General features: G+C 34.3%; 1 protein-coding gene and 1 long non-coding RNA gene across 4 annotated transcripts in view; one reads left to right on the top strand and one right to left on the bottom strand.

Moving 5' to 3' along the window:
• Positions 1–10,946, bottom strand: part of LOC103101872 (uncharacterized) — a 99,459-nt gene extending 88,513 nt beyond the window's left edge. The window contains exon 1 of the long non-coding RNA XR_008917653.1: positions 10,824–10,946. This is a non-coding gene — a long non-coding RNA (uncharacterized LOC103101872). The remainder of the gene's footprint in view (positions 1–10,823) is intronic.
• Positions 1–20,203, top strand: part of ZNF407 (zinc finger protein 407) — a 670,437-nt gene that overhangs the window by 465,699 nt on the left and 184,535 nt on the right. For all 3 annotated transcript variants that reach the window (XM_007487796.3, XM_016431724.2, XM_056823576.1), the window contains one exon: positions 13,366–13,544. In XM_007487796.3, the coding sequence (XP_007487858.1) occupies positions 13,366–13,544 (179 nt within the window). The remainder of the gene's footprint in view (positions 1–13,365; positions 13,545–20,203) is intronic.

The raw sequence follows: 20,203 nt of genomic DNA, 5'->3' as shown, positions 1-20,203 counted from the left end.
GCTTTGGAATCAGTACCATGTTTGTGTCATAAAAGAAATTTGGTAGAACTCCCTCTTTGCTTATTATGTCAAATAGTTTGTATAGTATTGGGGTTAGCTGTTCTTTGAATGTTTGATAGAATTTATTGGTTAATCCATCAGGCCCTGGGGATTTTTTCTTAGGAAGTTCTTTGATGGCCTTTTGGATTTCTTTTTCTGATATTGGATTATTTAAGAAATCTATTTCATTTTCTGTTAGTCTAGGCAATTTATATTTTTTTAAATATTCATCCATATCACCTAGGTTAGTATATTTATTGCCATATAGTTGGGCAAAGTAGTTTATAATGATTGCCTTAATTTCCTCTTCATTGGGGTGAGGTTCCCCTTTTCATCCTTGATGCTGTTAATTTGCCTTTCTTCTTTCCTTTTTTTAATTAGATTGACTAGTACTTTGTCTATTTTGTCTGTTTTTTCAAAGTACCAGCTTCTAGTTTTGTTTATAAGTGTAATAATTCTGTCACTTTCGATTTTATTAATTTCTCACTTAATTTTTAGGATCTCTAGTTTCGTATTCTTCTGGGGATTTTTAATTTATTTGTTTTGAAGTTTTTTGATTTGTATTTCCAATTCATTGATTTCTGCCCTCCCTAATTTGTTAATATATGCACTCAGGTATATGAATTTTCCTCTAAGTACTGCCTTGGCTGCATCCCATAAGGTTTGAAAGGATGTCTCACCATTGTCATTTTCCTCAATGAAATTATTGTTTCTATGATTTCTTCTCTAACCAATTTTGGAGTATATTATTTAATTTCCAATTAATTTTTGATTTGGCTCTTCATGTACCCTTAACGATCAATATTTTTATTGCTTTATGATCTGAAAAGGATGCATTCATTATTTCTGCTTTTCTGCATTTGAGTGCCATGTTTCTGTGACCTAGTGTATGATCTATTTTTGTGAATGTGCCATGTGGTGCTGAGAAGAAGGTGTATTCCTTTTTGTCCCTATTTATTTTTCTCCATATGTCTATTAACTCTAATTTTTCTAAGATTTCATTCACTTCTTTTACCTCTTTCTTATTTATTTTTTGATTTGATTTATCTAAATTTGATAGTGGTTGGTTCAAGTCTCCTACTAATATAGTTTTACTGTCTATTTCCTCCTTCAATTCTCCTAGTTTCTCCATTAGAAATTTGGATGCTATTCCGTTTGGTGCATACCTGTTGATTAGTGATATTTCCCCATTGTCTATATTCCATTTTAAGAGAATATATTTACCTTCCCTATCCCTTTTGATCAGGTCTATTTGTGCCTTGGCTTTGTCAGATATCATGATTGCATCTCCTGCCTTCTTTCTATCAGTTGAGGCCCAAAAGGTCTTACTCCATCCTTTAATTCTAACTTTGTGAGTATCAACCCGCCTCATGTGTTTCTTGAAGACAACATATGGTAGGATTTTGGGTTCTAATCCAATCTGCTATTTGTCTGTGTTTTATGGGTGAGTTCATCCCATTCACGTTCAAAGTTATGATTGTCACTTGTGGATTCCCTGGCATTTTGATATCTTCCCCTAGTTCTGACCTTTCTTCCCTAGCTATATCCTTTTGAACCAGTAATTTACTTTAGGTCAGTCCCCCTAGTCCCCTCCCTTGGTATGCTTCCCTTTCTAAGCCTTCCCTTTTATTATTCCTTCCCCCTTCCCCCTCCTTAATTTCCCTTTCTTTCTTACCCTGTTGGATAAGATAGAATTCAGGATCTCACTGGATCTAGATGTTCTTCCCTCCCAGAGTTGGTTTCACTGAGAGTAAGGTTTAAGTAATACCACTTCAAGCTCTCTTCCTCTCCTTCTCATATGAGATATCTTCCCCTCCCATTCCCATGTGTATCTTTGTATGGGAAAGGTTATTCTATTTAGTCCTCCCCCCATTTCTTGAAATAAGTCTTAGTATTATCAATGCTTCCCCCCCTCCCTTTTCCTTTCTTTGCCATCCCTTTCACCAAAATCTTCTTGATGCCCCAATCTTTCCCTATGCTTGATTCTCTAATTACTCTTATGGTGCATACAATTTTTGAGAGTTACACAATACATTTTCCCCACATATTAATATATATAATTTAATGTAAATGTAGTCCTTATAGAAGAGAGTTTGACTTAAAGAAAAAGATAAGATTTATCTCCTTTTCCCTTTCTTTCATATTTAGCAATTCATGTTTCTCTTGCTTTCTGTGATTGGATATCAAATTTTCCACTAAGTTCTGGTCTTTTCTTAGCAAATGCTTGTAAATCTTCTATTTTGTTGAATGTCTATACTTTACTCTGGAAGTATATAGTCAGTTTTGCTGGGTAGTTGATTCTTGGTTGGAGACCCAGCTCTCTTTCCTTTCTAAATATCATGTTCCATGCTTTGCAGTCTCTTTGTGTGTTAGCCGCTAAGTCCTGTGTGATCCTTATGGGAGCCCCCCTATATCTGAAGCTCCTTTTCTTGGCTTCTTGTAGGATTTTCTCCTTTTCTTGGAAGCTACTGAATTTGGCGATTACATTCCTGGGGGGTTGTCTTTTGGGGATTTAGTATAGAGGGTGTTCTATGAACCCCTATTTTGCCCCCTTGCTCCAGAACATGTGGGCAATTTTCTTCTATAATCTCCTGTAGTATAGCATCGAGGTTTTTGTTTGTCTCTGGTTTTTCGGGCAGATCAATAATTCTAAGGTTGTCTCTTCTTGCTCTGTTTTCCAGGTCTGTGACCTTGTCAGGGAGATATTTTGTGTTTTCTTCTAATTCATTAATTTTTTGGTTTTGCTTTATTAATTCTTGCTGTTTTGCATGCTCACTGTCTTCCATTTGCTTAATTCTGGTTGTTAGGGACAGGTTTTGCTTTGTAGCTTTGTCTGCCCTTCTATTAGATGCTTCCAGCTCTTTCTCCAATTGTGAAGTCTTGTCTATCAGACTGCTGATCTCTTTCTCCCATTTTTCTTTCCAGAAGGTTTCCATCTTTTGGGTAAGCTCCAATTTCAGTTCTTCCAGAGCTTGTGGATATTTTCCATTTTGGAGGCATGTTTTGATTTTGTTTGGGTTTCATCCTCTTTCTCTTCTTTTCCTTGGGTACCCCCACCATAAAAGTTTTCAATAGTCACCTTTTTCCCTTTCTTCCTGGAGGCTTGATTTTGGGCCATGTGAGCCATCCCTTTGGTGGTTTTATTCCCCTTTCCTTTTTGGTCTGGGGTCTGGGTGATGTGGGCGGGTTTTCTGTGAATTTATGTTGCCTGAGACTAGTTTTTCCCAGCCTCCGAGGTTTCTTAGAGGTCAGGCCCCTGTGCTCAGTGGAGCTTTGCTCAGAGTGGCCGCCCCTTTGCTCTGTGCAGCCTCTCAGCATGGCTTTGCTCAGAGCAGCCTCTCAGCACAGCATCTCAGCCTCTCCACCCCTTTGCTCAGTGCAGCCTCTCAGCCTGGCCACCCCTTTGTTCAGAGGAGGATTTTCCAGTGAAACTGCCCTGAGAGGTCTTTTCCTTGCAGTGTTTAGATCCCAAGGACCCTGGTGTACCCGCCCCCACCCCCAAACAGAGACGCTCCTCACTCACTCACTGTCCCAGTGAGAGCTCTGATACTTTACTCTGCTTTTGGGGGGGGGGGGAGTGGCTCAGTTCACGTTTTTGTGCAAGCTTTCCTCCTCCTTATAGTGTGGAAATGTTCAAGTCCCATGTACCTTTGTTTCTGTGAGGTACTTGAGATACCCTCCATTCTTCCAAAGGTCATTTTTTTTTCTTTCGAGGTAGTCTATTTCGTTCAGTGCTGGGGAGAGGAAGCGATTCGCGTCTAGATTGCAGCCATGTTAACCCAGAAGTCCTAATCTGAATTCTTAATGACAACAGAAGGGTACATTGTTAAAAATTAACAGATCCACTAAGCTATTTTGGGTTGGCCCAACAGTAAGTTAAAACTAGGAAGTAATGCTGGTTACTCAAAAGTGCTGACTTATCAGGAATTTAAATATCATTTAAGTTAGAAACTCAGTTTTCTATTCGCTTTTGTTATTGAAGAGGGAAGGAAAAGGCTTTGAGTGCTGACTGATGAGATGTATTATCTTGAAACTATGTTTAGCACATCCTAAAGTCTGTAACTTAAAGTATAATGTGTTGGATTACAAAAGTGTGTGTGTGTGTGTGTGTGTGTGTGTGTGTATGTATATTCTCTTTCAAAATAAAGTTGGGAATTATGAAATAAGGAAGTAATTTTTAAAAAGTAGTATGGAATAATGAGTACAAGAGATGACTTCACATCACCTGCCTGTATGTTGTCAATTTGCAGTAGTTAGAAAATAGTTTTAATTCCACATTTTAGATAAAGACATAGAAAAATGGTCATTTTAGTTTCATTGTAGGAGGAAACTCCAACTGGAATGACTCTCTACCAATTCAGATCAGAAACTACACCAGCTTATTCTTTGAGCTTTGCCTGGTTTAAGGTGATATGGCCAGATTCACTAAAATAATATGTGTCGGAGGAAAAACATAATAATTAACTATCATTTATAGAACACTAAAATTGAACTTGGTGATTCCAATGACTGTAGACCACTCAGACTAATAAATATTCTTCAACTTCTAATAAACAGAATAACTGTATTATTTGTAATTCTTAAAAATCAGACAATTTTAGAATTAGAGTAGACCATAGAGATAATTGGTTCAAATGCCTTCATTTTATAGATGTCTAAATAGATGTGACTTCTCCAGTCTTTCTCATCCTTATATGCTCCTTTATATATATATAAATATATATATATAAATATATATATATATATAATTTTCTAAATATATTAATTTGAAAAATGTGGAATTGGGGAGGAGCATCTTTCTTTTTTACAAATTGATCAATCCTAATTCTCTAGCATTAATCCACTGGTTAATAATTCTTTAACATCTCTGATATCCTACGAAAGGTCATAAATTTTAGCATAGTGGTAGATTTGAAATTAGAGGACCTGGGTTCAAATTCTGCTTTTTCATTTGCTGCCAATGTGATTTTAGGTGAGTGTTTCTTCTCTGGGCCTTAGTGAAATGAAAGAGTTGGAATAGTCTCTCTGCAAACTTTAAAGCATTATATAAACATTAGTTGTTGTTAACATCTGATCTTCTGAGTCAGCAAAAAATTTAGCATTTCATCTTCAAATGAGCCCCATCTAGTGGGAATAATGAGTAAATGCAAAATGTACATGGCAGAGCTAGAAAGGAATTATGTTCTAATCAAGGGGCTCCAAAGTTTTTTTGGGTGTCATGAATTCCTTTCACAGTATGGTGAAGATTATGTTTCTAAGAATGTTGCTTTTCAAAAGTATGTTATAAAATACATAGGACTACAAAGGAAAACAATTTATTGACGTTTAGTTGTCAAATTAGTTTGTTTGTTTTTTTAAGTTCATGGACGCCAGCCTATGATCCCAGCTGCCCCATAGAGAAAATGTGTCTTAAATACAACACTGCCTTGTCTTGTGAATTTAAAAACCTTGAAAGTGTTTTTTTTTCTAAAAGTTCTAGTAAAAGCAGTTAATGTTTACCTATTAAAAGGATGAAAGAAATAATTTATATTAATATATATTAAGTAGAGTAGAGAATTTGTTATCTGCACAAAATAATCAAAGAGGCATTCATTAAGCACCTTCTGTGGATAGGGAAATTGATCACAATCTTAACTTGTGGAAATGATGATGCAAAATGAAGTATAATATACCTGAAATAATAATGTGTTTATAACTATCTTTTAGGGGACATTACATATCTTTAGAGAGATATAAATTTATGTGGATATGAATTGGACCGGTAAGACATTCATATTTAATATGACTAATCTCAAGTTTTCTTCCATAACTTTCTAGACCCTATATTAAATATTTATAAATATATTAATTTATTTTTTGCATTTTGAATGATTCCTTCTTTCCCACTCTCAATATCATTGTAACATCATTCCCTTAGCTCTCACTAGGAAAGTGTGAAACTGTCTTTGCCCTAGTGTGTCATGTTTACAGAATACTTAAAACACAGTTTATCCACTGGTAGAGAAAAAAAAATAGCACCTAGTTAGCAAAAATAGGTAAAATTTGAGACTACCAGATGTTGGGCAATAGTGAGAGCCTTCTCCTCTTTTTTCTCTGTCTTTCTCTACATAGCATATTCATTTTGATGTCCTCAAGTCTCTGTCTTCAGCAGAGTAATATTCCACATCTTCTTTCCTATAGGTGATTTGCTACACTCCCACCCTACCTGCCACATACCCCACTTCAGTTTGTGGTACTTACTTTATTTTTTTCCCCATTTGAATTAATTTATTTTGTCAATTTTAGAACGTTATTCCTTGGTTACAATAATCACGTTATTTGCCTCCCTCCCCTTCACCCACTCTTCCCACAGCCAATGCGCAATTTTATTGGGTATTACTTGTGTCCTTGATCAGAGCCTATTTCCGTGTTGTTGTTTGCACTAGGATGTTCATTTAGAGTCTACATCCCCAGCCATATCACTTCAATCCATGTATTCAAGAAGTTGTTTTTCTTCGGTGTTTTTACTCCCACTGTGTTTCCTCTGCATGTGGATACTGGTTTTCCTCATAGGTTCCTCCAAGTTGTTCAGGGTCATTGCATTGCCACTAATGGAGCAGTCCATTACATTCGATTGTACCACAGTGTATCAGTCTCTGTGTACAGTGTTTTCCCAGTTCTGCTCCTCTCACTCTGCATCAATTCCTGTAGGTTGTTCCAGCCCCCATGGAATTCCTCCATTTTATTATACCTTTGAGCACAAAAGTATTCCATCACCAACAGATACCACAATTTGCCCAATTGAAGGGCATCCACTCATTTTCCAAATTTTTGCCACCAAAAAGAGCACAACTATGAATATTCTTGTACATGTCTCTTTCCTTATTATCTCTTTGGGATAAAAGCCCAGCAGTGCTCTGGCTGGGTCAAAGGACAGAGTCTTTTATCGCCCTTTGGGCATAGTTCCAACTTACCTTCCAGAATGGTTGGATCAATTCACAACTCTACCAGCAGTTCATTAATGTCCCAACTTTGCCACATCCCCTCCAGCATTCATTACTTTCTGTTGCTGTCATGTTAGCCAATCTGCTATGTGTGAAGTGATACCTCAGAATTGTTTTGATTTACATTTCTCTGATTATAAGAGATTTAGAGCACTTTTTCATTTGCTTATTAATAGTTTTGATTTCTTTAACTGAAAATTGCCTATTCATGTCCCCTTGCCTATTTATCAATTGGAGAATGGCTTGGTTTTTTGTACAATTGATTTAGCTCTTTATTAATTTGAGTAATTAGACCTTTGTCAGAGATTTTATTATGAAGATTGTTTCCCAATTTGTTGCTTCCCTTCTGATTTGAATACATTAGTTTTGTTTGTTTTACAAACAAAAAGTTTACTAAAACTTTTTAATTTGATGTAATCAAAATTGTTGATTTTACATTTTGTGATTTTTTTCTAGCTCTTGCTTGGTTTTAAAGTTTTCCTTTCCCAAAGATCTGACAAGTATTCTATTCTGTGTTCACCACATTTGCTTATAGCTTCCTTCTTTATATTCAGGTCATTCACCCATTCTGAGTTTATCTTGGTGTAGGTTATGAAATGTTGATCCAAACCTAATCTCTCCCATACTTTCTTCTAATTTTCCCAGCAGTTTTTATCAAATAGTGGGTTTTTCTCCCAAAAGCTGGGATCTTTGGGTTTATCATAGACTAACTTGCTGAGGTCATTACCCCAAGTCTATTTCATTGATCCTCCTTTCTGTCTTGTAGCAGTACCAAATTGTTTTGATGACCACTGCTTTATTAGTATAGTTTGAGATCTGGGACTGCAAGGCCACCTTCCTTTGTATTTTTTTTTCATGGTTTCCCTGGATATCCTTGATCTTTTGTTCTTCCAAATGAACTTTGTTATGGTTTTTTCTAATTCAGTAAAAAGGTTTTTGGTAGGTTCAATGGGTATGGCATTAAATAAGTAAATTAATTTAGGTAGTATTGTCATTTTTATTATGTTATCTCGTCCCACCCATGAGCAATCAATGTTTTTCCAATTGTTTAGATCTAGTTTTAATTGTGTGGAGAGTGTTTTGTAGTTATGTTCGTATAGATCCTGTTTTTCTCTCGACAGATAGATTCCTAAGTATTTTATATTATTTAGGGTGATTTTAAATGAAATTTCTGTTTCTAATTCTTGCTGCTAAAATGGGTTAAAGATATATAGAAATGCTGATGACTTATGTGGGCTTATTTTGTATCCTGCAACTTTGCAAAAATTGTTGATTGTTTCAACTAGCTTTTTGGTTCATTCTTTAGGATTCTTTAAGTAAACCATCATACCATCCACAAACGATTTTCTAAATCCTCTGTTTTGTGAATGAGATGCTTCATATTTTCCTCAATTTTTTCATTCTTTTGATTTTGTTTTATAGTGTCCTGCTGCCTTATGAGGTCATGTAATTCTAGTTGTTGTTTTCTGGTTCTTAAAGTCTGGATTTTAGTCCCTGGCTTTTTGGTCATCCTTCTCTTTCTGGTCTGATATTCTATGGAGGTCATCTTTCATCCTCTTTACCCCCATCTTTCATCTCCTTTGCCTCATTTTCCAGCTGGTTGATTTTGGCTTTCAAGACACTATTTTCTCGTTGTAATTCAAGTGCCTCTGTTTCCTGATGACTTATCTTAGTTTTTAAGTTCTTTTCCCAATTGTCTTTAGCCTCTCTTAATTGTGTTTTGAATTTCATTTTGAGTTCTTCCAAAGCCTGCATCCAATTCACTGGGATTTCTGATTTATCATTTACTGATCCCTCCCCCTCTGTTCCGTTCGCTGTATAGAAGCTATCTGTTGTAATTTTTCTTCTTTTTCTGTTGTTTGCTCATATTCACCCCTTCTTTGCTTTCCGTATTTGTATGTGCTCTTGCACCTCTTTTTTTGTTGTTCTGGGGGCTTTTGTCAGTGTCCCCTCTTGGAGCTTTGACAGAAGATCTCTCGGTGCAGTCTATGGGGAAGGGTTGTTGGGATTTGAGCTTCCCTGTCATCTGGAGGCTTTTGATGGATTAAGGTCCAGCAGTCAGTGAGGGAAGGGTGTGGAGCCTGGGCTTCTCTGAGTTCTGAAGACTTTTTAATGGGATTAAGTTCAGCTGGGTTGGGCTGGGTATGCTCTGAGGCCAAAACCTCCTGGAAGGCTGGAGCAAATATGGAGGATCTCCACAGCCCTGGCCGTGCTTCCACCTCTATGCTCCCTCTCCAGCTCCTTCCCCCCAGACTTGTGTTCGACGCTCTGAGCTTGGCACCACCCTGCCCACAAGGTACACCCTCCTGACCAGCACCTTTGCCTGCCCAGAGGTTCCCACCCACCAAGAGTGGGTGGGAACCTATCATAAACCTTATTTCTGCCTTCCCCTTAAACCCAAGTGTTCTCAGATTCTGGCTTTGGAGGGGGGGGGTATGCCTTTTTAATTGAATCCAGCAGGAGGCTTGTTGTTGTTAGGTTTGATTTTCAGTCCCCTTGGAGAATTAGGTTTATGATAGGTAAGGAAGGATATTCAGAGGTCTGAACTTCTGCTCCTTCTAGGCCGCCATCTTGACTCTGCCTTTCCCCCCCACCCCCCCCACTTTCTGGCATGGGATTGGTCTTGAATCTGGTACTTACTTTATACAGAAAAATTCCTAATTATAGCTGGGGTTTTTTCCCAGAAAGGTCTGATACAGTTAAAATAAAATTTCCATCCAGAAATCATTTGTCAGAGAGGTATTCTCATTTCAAATATACCTGAGAAACATTGAGTAAGGTAAATAAATAAATAATATGAATAAATGAGCAAATGAAGTTAAGAAGGAAGGAAAAAATAGACTTCTGAATAACAAAAATAGATATGAAAATTACATGTATTTTTCCATGGTGACTTTTTTCAGGATATCTTAACTAAGATTCTAATAATTTTTTTCCCTATACAGATGATTTTAAAAGAGGTTGAGAAGACTGCTAGAGACAGCAAAAAGAAATAATAGTTGTAAGCATCCAAGCAAGGGAGATACCAAATGATGCCAACACATATTCTTAAAAAGTAGTATTTTGAGATCATTTAGTGTAGGGGCAAACAGTCTTGCATATATCATTATTACCTAAGGGCATTTTTGTATTCAGTAGAAAGGTCATTATATTGTTTGTCTTCTATAGTATCTTTCCCATTGGTACTCTTCTCTTCCATTCTGCCATCACTGGTTATGTTTAACCCTCACCATTATAATAATTTTAGTTATTCTTTCCACTTCCACTTTCTCCACCTATTCTTATCTATTCTATATACTGCTGTATTGAATGCAGCTTTATTAATGTTTGTCCAGATCAAATTTTTTGAATTGTTGCATATTTTTAAAAATGTACCTAACTATAAAACTGTACCAAAACTACATAATTTTGGATTTAAGGCATTTCACAATCTGTGATTATTCCTAAGTCCATTTTGCTAGGCCCTGAAAAATGAAAGATTTAGATAAGATATAATCCCTAACCAATTATTCAAGTTAGTTTTATAAGACACAAATACCTATAATTATCATATAGAATAGATAGATCTTTTTGTTCTAGCCCGCTAGCCATGCTACATTTCTTGCCTTTGGCCACACTTAGAATTACAATATGCTCACACTTAGAAGCTCAAGTGCCCTTGCCTATTGAATTCCTTTTGATCCTACAAATACTACTCTTTCTGTTTTAACTTTTTATTTTATGAGTTCATCTACTTCCTCTTATAAAATTACTTTCTATATATTCTTAACCTATCATTGGAACATAAGATCAAAGACTTACATTTAGAATGAACGTCATAAAGTAAAAACGTCAACATGTTCCTCTTAAAAATGAAAATGATTTCAGGTCCAGAGGTAGATAATAGATGAGAATTGAACTGAAGTCCTTTCACTCCAAATAGAGAAGTCTTGCTTCTCCGACTCATCATCTATATCATCATCATTAGCATAGCAACTATTATGTGTCAGACACCATTGTATTATCTCATTTGTTCCTCACAACCATCTTGGAGAGGAAAGTGCTGTTATTATCCCCATTTTCCAGTTGAGGAAACTGAGGTGAAAGGTTAAGTGACTTGTCAGCTAGGTCAGTTTTGAATTCAGATCTTCCTGATGTCAGACCTAGTGCTTTACTGTGCCACCTAGCTACCTCTAGGCAGTAAAATAGGCCTAATTCGTTTGAGAACTGCTGTTATTTCCTGCTAATACACAGATAAAACATTTTCTAATAAAATGGTGCTTTTTTACCAAACATTTCTCCTCACTTTCCTTATGATAGTAAAACTTTAATGTATCAATACCATAGTTGTTTTTCTGGCTTTCTAGCTGACTGAGAATAGCTTGGTACAAAAGAGGGGAATAAGGGCTTTGGAATCACTAAAGCTTGGTTTAGATCCTCACTGACTTCCTGTGTGACTGAGCAACTTATTTTGCCTCTCTTGAACTTAGTTTCCTCATTTGTAAAAGAAGGAAGCTTTTACTAAATGACTTCCAGAAATTGACTTTATGATCTCAAAATTCTGTGACTAGTTCTCAGAATCTCATGGTTTGTCCTATTTAGTCATTTCATGATCAGATGAAACTCTGAAATATTGCCCACAACATTTTGATGACTTAGGTAGGAAAAAGTTACTTTTTGGACTTCTCTTTCCCAATTTTTTGGCATTTCAAGCCTTATAGAAATGTTTTATTGTATGCAGGTACAATTAGTTTAGGAGATTAAGATGTCAGTTATGACTAGTATCCTCCATTAGAATTATATATTACTTTTCTATAAAGATATCTTATATGATGAATATAGAGTCTTCTTTTTTCTAATAAAGAAATGTGGATCCTTAGAATCTATAGAAGAACAGAAAACACTTGTCTTACTTTTTCTGAACAAATATCAATAAGTGATTCTTGTTGTTCTATAATTTCTCAAGTCCCTCAGCCCTTACTTCTCCCTTTTGTATTTTTAAAAACAATATTAAAACAGTTTTTTTAGGCATCCCACTTTCTTGCTTTAGCAACACTGGCTTGACTATTTTATTGTAGAGTCTACATTCTATTTAGATTCTCAGAGATATCAGCTTATTTTTGTCAAGGGTACACCCTTCTTGAAAATTAGATATTATTCTGTTTCCAAAGTCATTTATTTTTTTCATGCACTCAATAATAGGATACATTGCTATTTCTTTCTGATTTTAAGTACCTTAAATCATGTGTATTTTACTAAGTTTATTTTCTTCATTTGACAGATGATTGGCTCTGGTAACTTTTCATACCTAGCATTTTGTACAAGGAAATAATATGGGTAATACAACAAAAATTGACAGTTCCAAGAAATAGTATTGATTAAATACAGTATTAGCTTTTTGTGTTTACTCCCCAATGTCAGTAAACAATGGTGAATTTAGGGGGTGACTCTAATGTGGAAGCTACGTTATGAAAATAGAGTGGAAGGCTTCTTTTAACAGAATTATTTGGGACTGTCCACAGAATCAATTGGATCAATAAAACATAGAATTGTTATTTTTGAGGAACCATGAAGTTGACCCAACATTGGCTTTTTAAAAAAACATATATTTTCTATTATGTTCCTATGGTATCCCATGTATCCTCTATCCTCCCAGAAAGCCATCCCATATAGCAAGTAGTGTTTTTTGGAAAGAAAAAAAAATTAACATAGCTGATTGACAGATTGAAAAAGTTTACAAATATCTGCAATGTACAATTAGGGTCCTTCTTAGAGTTCTCCCAGACTGCCAAAGAGCCCTAAACACACTAGAAGGTAAAGAAACACTGTTCTGATCAGCAAGCAAACTTCAATCCCATTCATGTAGATTCCTTAGTAGAATATGCAGAAGAGCTATGCAGAATAATAGGTATAAATATGAAATGCTCCCATTCATGAAATTCTTGAGCCATGGGAGCAAGGGATAGTAAATACAAGTATGTAATTAGAATCTATTACCCTAAAAACTACATTTCCCTGTACCCCACTCTCATGATATGTGCTGAGGTAGGAAGGATATAAATTTGGTATAGCCTCGCCTCTCCTCTTCCTGTCACAGCTTTGATGGGGGGTAGCTTTTTAAACAGGAAAGAAAATTTAGTCACATAGTCTAGTTTTGTTAGATAATTACCTTTTTATTCTTTTACTTTTAGTGATTATTAATAAACTTTATAAAATATAATTCTTGGAGTTGCTGGACATTAATTTAAATCTCATATAAGGAAGTGAATGAAATTCTCTAAATTTAAAAAATGGGCTTCAGTAAGAACTATGTATATTTTTGCCTAACTATACTATATTATTTTTGTCTTTATTTTTTACCTAGATCAAATTGTGCAGAGAATATTCGGAAGCACATTTTACATACTGGTAAACATGAAGGAGTCAAGATGTACAACTGCCCCAAATGTGACTATGGAACAAATATTCCTGTGGAATTCCGTAACCACTTGAAAGAACAGCATCCTGATATTGAAAATCCTGACTTGGCTTACTTACATGCTGGTAAGGCACTAAAACTTTTTCTAAAGATTTTCTCTTACTGAATGCAGACATTTAAATGATTGTATTTAGAATAATACCTTTTTTGTATGACAAGTTTATCAATCAAAGAAACTAAATAGCTGTAGAGGCTCAAATGATAAGGAAAAACAAACAACATATAATGTCACAGTTTCCTCTATCTGACCTCCACAATTCTTATTTTTAAAATAGATTGTTATTGATATATTTTATTTGTATATCATCTAGATTTTGTCTAGGATCCTTCCTCTTTTCTACCTCCCACCTCAACATTGAGTGACATTACTTATCTGAAGATTTTTATTTAAATAGAAGAAGCAGTAACTAAACATTCAGAAATCAGCACATCAAAAAAAAATCTGATTTTATATACTGTATTCTAATGAACTCTCTTCTTCAAAAAGATGGGGAATGGAGAGGGCAGAGTTGTCATGACTGTTCTTTGTGATTTTCTAATATTCATTTCTTATTTTTTAATTGATGTTCATTCCATTTATATCATTGTATCTTTTGCTTTCCTAGCACTTTACACTTCACATTGTATTATTTCATATAAGTTTTTTTCATGCTTCTTTGTAGTCATCATATTTGTCTTTTCTTATAATACACTAATATTTTATTATATTTATATATTCAAATTGTTTTGCAGTTCTTAACTAACAGCTAAAAGTTAGACAGTAGGAGTTATCACAGACACCCCTAAAACCCTCCAATAGATAGCTTTTGTTATGACCCAATCATTTTAGTAATTCCAGCCCAATTGATCTAGAAAACATAAATCAATCAATGAGCAGAAGTAATGCCACCTTTTAGTGTGACTTTTACTTCATTTAAGAAAGTATTAACTGAGCAGCTGTCCCATGTCTATTTTAGAATTTTTTTTGACCAATTAGGTATATATCAAACATTTTAAAATATATGACTCAAGTTCCCAAACATATTACTTATATGCTGGTAAGGGCTAGGCAATGGAGGTTAATTGACTTGCCCAGTCATATATCTACAAAGCATCTGAGGTCAGATTTGAACCCAAGACCTCCCATCTCTAGTCCTGACTCAATCTGCTGAACCAGAATTCCTAGCCCACTCATGCCCAATATATTATTATACTCAGGTGAATGAGAGTGATGGAATGCATAAGAAAATAATTGTTTTATATGCATTTTTGCAAATATCCTAAGATAGAATTTGAAGGGTAAATTGAGTTAAAATATGACTGATGTGTAAGGTAATATTTGCATATGTTAGTACATTTTTTGTTATTCTGCTGTTGTGTCCTTTTAGCATTTTCATATGCTTATACCAGTACAATCTATTTTAGAAGCAGTTTCTACATCTTGCATTGGTAAACTTTATTATTGAAAGCTTTATGAACTAGATAGTTTATCAGATTTATTGCATAAATATAGATAAAGCCATGTTGAAATACCTGCTGGCCATCAATATCTCTGGTTTTTTTCATTAATATGAATGGATGGCATTATGGGTTCCAACTATGTTGAAGAGCAAGTACTCCAAGAGGTGTCAGAGCCAAACAAGCTGAATTGAGGAAGTTATATGTCAGGAAGGTACCAATTTCACAGTATTGTGGCTCATCATACATTTCTAGGAATAATATTACGATTGACTGATTCCTCCATTAGTGGTCAATTTGTAAATTTAAAATGGAATGCTTTCTCTAAAGGTGAGAATACCCTAACTAAATTCCTTCTTTTCAAAAAATAAAAAGGATGAAAGAAAGAAAGGAAGATAGAAAGAAAAAATAAAACTAATTCTAGATGCCAAGAATGTGTGTATGCTGTTACTAAGCACACTAAGGGTACTTGCTTTTTGCTTACAGATTCATTGACTGGCAAAACAGAATTCATTACCTGGCTAAGTGCTTTGGGATATCTTTGGTCTGAAAAGTGTTGTCTAAAAACAAATTTTATCCCAGTTTCTTTGTAGCTTCTCTAAGTATTTCTGTAACATTTTGTTTAAAACACTCTTCGCAAATATGTCACAGCAGTATTCCACAGTGTATTAACAAAAGAAACCTCTTTGCAGCCTACCTTCAGAGTGCACAATAGAGTTTTTGTTTCCCATATCCCTAAGCAGTGCAAGAATACCCCTGTCAATAACCCTTTTTTAAACTTTGATAAACTTGGTTCAGTTAAGTATATCTTTAAAAAGGTGTTTAAAATAATTTTATGCAATGGTTCTTCAAATTTTAATTCATGTCTTCATCTGTGTATTTACGGAAATGTAAAAACAGTTTCCTTAATTGTATACACGAATATAATTTAAACAGATTGTTGCACATATATATAACTCTTTATGTATATGCGTCTATATATAATGCATGTGTTTAAACACATGTATATTTTTCATATATATACATATATACATGTTATACATGTGTGTATATATATATATATATATATATATACAGAGAGAGAGAGAGAGAGAGAGAGAGAGAGAGAGAGAGAGAGAGAGAGAGAGAGAGAGAATGAGAGAATTTTTTGGTTTTCTTTTTTACCCTGTGATGTCAACCCTCCTGGTTTATGAATTTCATGATAGGTGGTATTGTAAAATTTCATGTGGTGATATAAAATCTTAGAAATGTTTTATGCCTAGTCCTGAAGGATTCTCTTAGCCACATTCTTTCCTATCTACAATATTAATGTGCTGGGAATTTTGTGAGCTGAAATCCAGTGAATCATGTTACCCAGTTATTTGATAAAAGGTTCTGATTCTTAGCAGGAAGATAGAGTTTACAGCTATCCTAGAACAGGAAAAAAAAAATCTATTCTAGTCCTGACTTGGCTAAGCATGCATAACAAAACATTTTGGTTATTTTTGCATTTTTCATGGTTATAAATGGTATGTGCACAAGAAATATTTGTGGATTTTTACCAAAATTCCTTATATTTAGTTTTGCTAGGTATTTTTTAAATTTAATTTTAAAAAAGTTAAAAATAAGTTATTTGTGAAATCTCTTCATTTACTTGAGTTGTTGATCCACTTTCATTTCTCCTTTTTTTTTCCAAATAAGAAAATTTATTATTTTGAAATTATTTTACATTTATTTGATTTTTTCCCCCTTCAGGTAGTTGGAAGTATGTTGTAAACCCTTATTTTTTTGTGCAACTATATCAGAAAATATGAGAATGATGTAGATGGCTCTGGATTCCTTGATATCTATAGGATATTTTTTCTTCTCCCATTTATAGAGAGCCTCATACAACTCCCATAGAATTTGTTAAATCAAATTAAATATTTTCATCAGAGCTTCATAATAATTTATTCATTGTAATGAAAAACAATTCATTCCAAACTTTATCTTACTTTGATTTTCCAAGTTTTCAAAGTATAGTGTTTATAGATTACTCTTTTTATTGAATGAACCTAATTTTTTTCTTATACATCGTGTCACTGATGAATTCTTTTATTACATGGAAGAGCTCTACTGACCTTAAATTAGGACTGATATAGACTGGTTTTCTTACTTATTTGTAAAAGTTACAGTATGATGTGTTAACCAAATGAAAAAGGTGATTCTACAACCTCTCAAAACAAAAAGAAAGGGAAGGCCAGGGAAGACATCAGTGTGTACTGTATTGAGGTTATCCCATTTGTTGTTGTTAGTTGTTTTAATCATATATGCCTCTTCACAACTCCATTTGGGTTTTTCCTGGCAAAAATACCAAAGCAGTTTGTCATTTCCTTCTCCAACTCATTTCATAGATGAGGAAACTGAAGCAAACAGCATTAAGTGACTTGTCCAGGGTCACAGAGCTAATTAAGTGTCTGCCATCAGATTTAAAATCAGAGGAATGAGTTTTCCTGATTCCAGGCCTAGTATTCTGTCCACCAGGCCATTTAGCTGCTGGGAGCTGCTGCTAAACCCATTGTTCTTGGTAGAACATTCAGATGATACTAGAAAAGGTTTTCCTTTACACCAGTTGATAGAGTTTAGCTAGTAATGTAATTATCATAATCTTTGTTCATAAATAATCATCCTATTGAAAACTTGACAGTCATTTTAATGACTTCTGAAAATATTTCTCTAAGTTGATCTTGTTGGTGGCATTCTTTGGTTCTTTAATGATGTAGGAAATATTCCTGGTTGTTCAGGTTTGGGCCATGTCATTATTAGGATTTTTATCTGTCTAAAAATATGCCTTGAGTAATTAAGTTACAAATTATGTTTTCATAGTGAATAAGGTACAATGCTCATAGTCAGAAAAGTCTTGAGTTCAAATCCAGCTGTTCCAATGACTAATTATGGAAACAGTGGAATTGCTGCTAGTTTTTAAATTTAAATTTCATATGATTTTTTTCCCCTTTAAAATAATAGTCTACAAATGTCTCTCCAAATTAGTGGGGGAGGTTTTGGTTTGTTTGTTAAATCAGCATCTGTACTAGGAAAGAAAGAGAGAACCCACACACAAATTATATGTGTCCAAATAACATTTGATGGAGGATACTCTTTACCTTGGCATGATGTTAAAAATATCAATTTGCACTATATCAACCTGAAGAATGAAAGAAGGTGTTTTTTTCCAGCTTCCCTTTTCTATATATAGGGTTCCATCTCTGAAATATTTTACTTTTTCTCCAGGGGTTCTACAACATTGAATGGCGGGGGAAGCAAGATAATGTCTCTTATCTTCACGTAAACATCTACTCCTTGGTATCTATTAGTATTTTAATTATTCGAAAAGGCATAGCAGGGAGAGTAACTAGCTCATTGGTTGGACCTGTTCTAAGTGATATAGGGACCTACTTTTATGGTTTTAACTAGTCTCTAAGAAACCTCAAAACCAAAGGGGTACATTTCTTTACCTAGGAGGTCCATAAGTGATCTAATGGCAATTAGAGGCCAAAAAGTTAATTGCCTAACTGATGTTCTGACTTTCTGATTAAACACTTAACTCTCTTGAGATGCTACAGACTCAATTTAAAGCATAAGATAGGTATAGTAAATAGTACTCCCATATTTTTGTTCAGTACTTCATATATCTGAGTATCTTGCGTCTATGAAAATGGCCAGTGGACATGTTCAAACACCTATGAGAGGCTCTTCATCTATAAAATGCAGATAGTACTAGTATTGCCTACATTGGGTTTTTTCAGAGACTTAAATGAGATTCTGTTTGTAAAGCGCTTTGTAAATTTTAATGTGCTTCATAAATATTATATCTTTTTATTATTTCAACATGATAATTGCTGTTGTAAATATTGAGTCAGATTTTTCATTAAATTGTTATATAGAGAAAATAACATATAACTATGTACTTCCAAATCCTAATGAATTAGGATCTTAGTAGTTTTATCTACAGTGTCAACAAAATTCTTTATTTTTTATGCAACTTAATAGTAACAATCATTTTTTAGCTTTTTTTTTTGGCTTTCCCTGTCATTACAATAAGAATGAGAATGCTTTGCTCTTATTAAAACCCTGAAATCTTTTTTCTTTCCTTTAATAACTAATTTAGTACCATTTAAACTATACTTAGCTGGTTTCTTAATTCTCTACCCAAGTGCATCACTTTACTCTTAGACACATTAAATTTCATATTCTACCTCTGAGCCCATTTATCTAATCTATTACAGTTACCCTGTAAAACAGCTACATTCTTTTGTGTCTTAACCACACCCCCTCATTTAGTACCTTTTGCAAATTTTCTAATCTTACAGATTGTCTTAATCATTAATAAAAAATATTAGTGTCCCAATATAGATCCTTGTGGGACTCAGTTTATAACTCAATTTCCTTAAGATTCTCAAATCCTCTGTTTTCTAACCAGTTACTTTCATACTGTTTTATTAGTTTGGTCCCTGACCTGTGTCACAAAAGTTGGTACAATAATTCATCCTGTGAAACACTGTCCAAAAATCTTAGAAAATCCTGACAGTGTCTTATTGGCTCTCCTTTATATAGACCAATTATTATCTCACCCAAAAAACGAATGAAATTTGTCTGACATGATTGCCTTTGGTAAATCCATTCTGACTCACACCTATTAAATTGTACTTTTCCAAATGTATCATTAAGCTCATCCATAAGTATCATCTCAAATTTATTTCCTAATATAGTTGTTAGGCTTACAGGTCTATAATTTTCAGCCTCTTCGCTCTTTCTTTTTAACATTCAGACTGAATTCGTTGTTTTCCAGTCTCCTAGTATTTCACTTGTAACAAAAGACTTCCTAAAATAATTAACAGTTCAACAGTTTGATTCCTTAACCTTATACTTCACACATTGGTTAAACTCATTTTTTTCTTGCTGCTTTTCACATCTACTTTTATTTCACAACTCCTACCTAAATATTCTAGAGGTTTTGTTATAAAACTGCTTTCATAGTCCATCCTAAGAGATCATAGTATAGCAAGGTCCTTTTGATACCTTCTTTCTCTACTCTTCTTGCCCTCATGATGTCCAGAAAAGAGAATTATCTTAAACCAAAGTATATTAGTGAAATGTCATAAAATTATTTCTCTTTAATTTACTACCTTTGTTAATGATAAGTGCAGCCCCAGAACAACTGTTCTTCTGTATATTATTAGATAGTTAACCAAGATCCATTCTTTTCCACATTAAACAGAAATAAAATACATTAATTTATATTTAAAGAGACTTTGTCAAGACTATTTTT

This window comes from Monodelphis domestica, chromosome 3 (genome assembly GCF_027887165.1).
Source record: "Monodelphis domestica isolate mMonDom1 chromosome 3, mMonDom1.pri, whole genome shotgun sequence".
Classification (NCBI taxonomy): Eukaryota; Metazoa; Chordata; class Mammalia; order Didelphimorphia; family Didelphidae; genus Monodelphis; species Monodelphis domestica.
The sequence above is the reverse complement of the archived record's forward strand: the minus strand, read 5'-3'. Positions and strand labels throughout refer to the sequence as shown.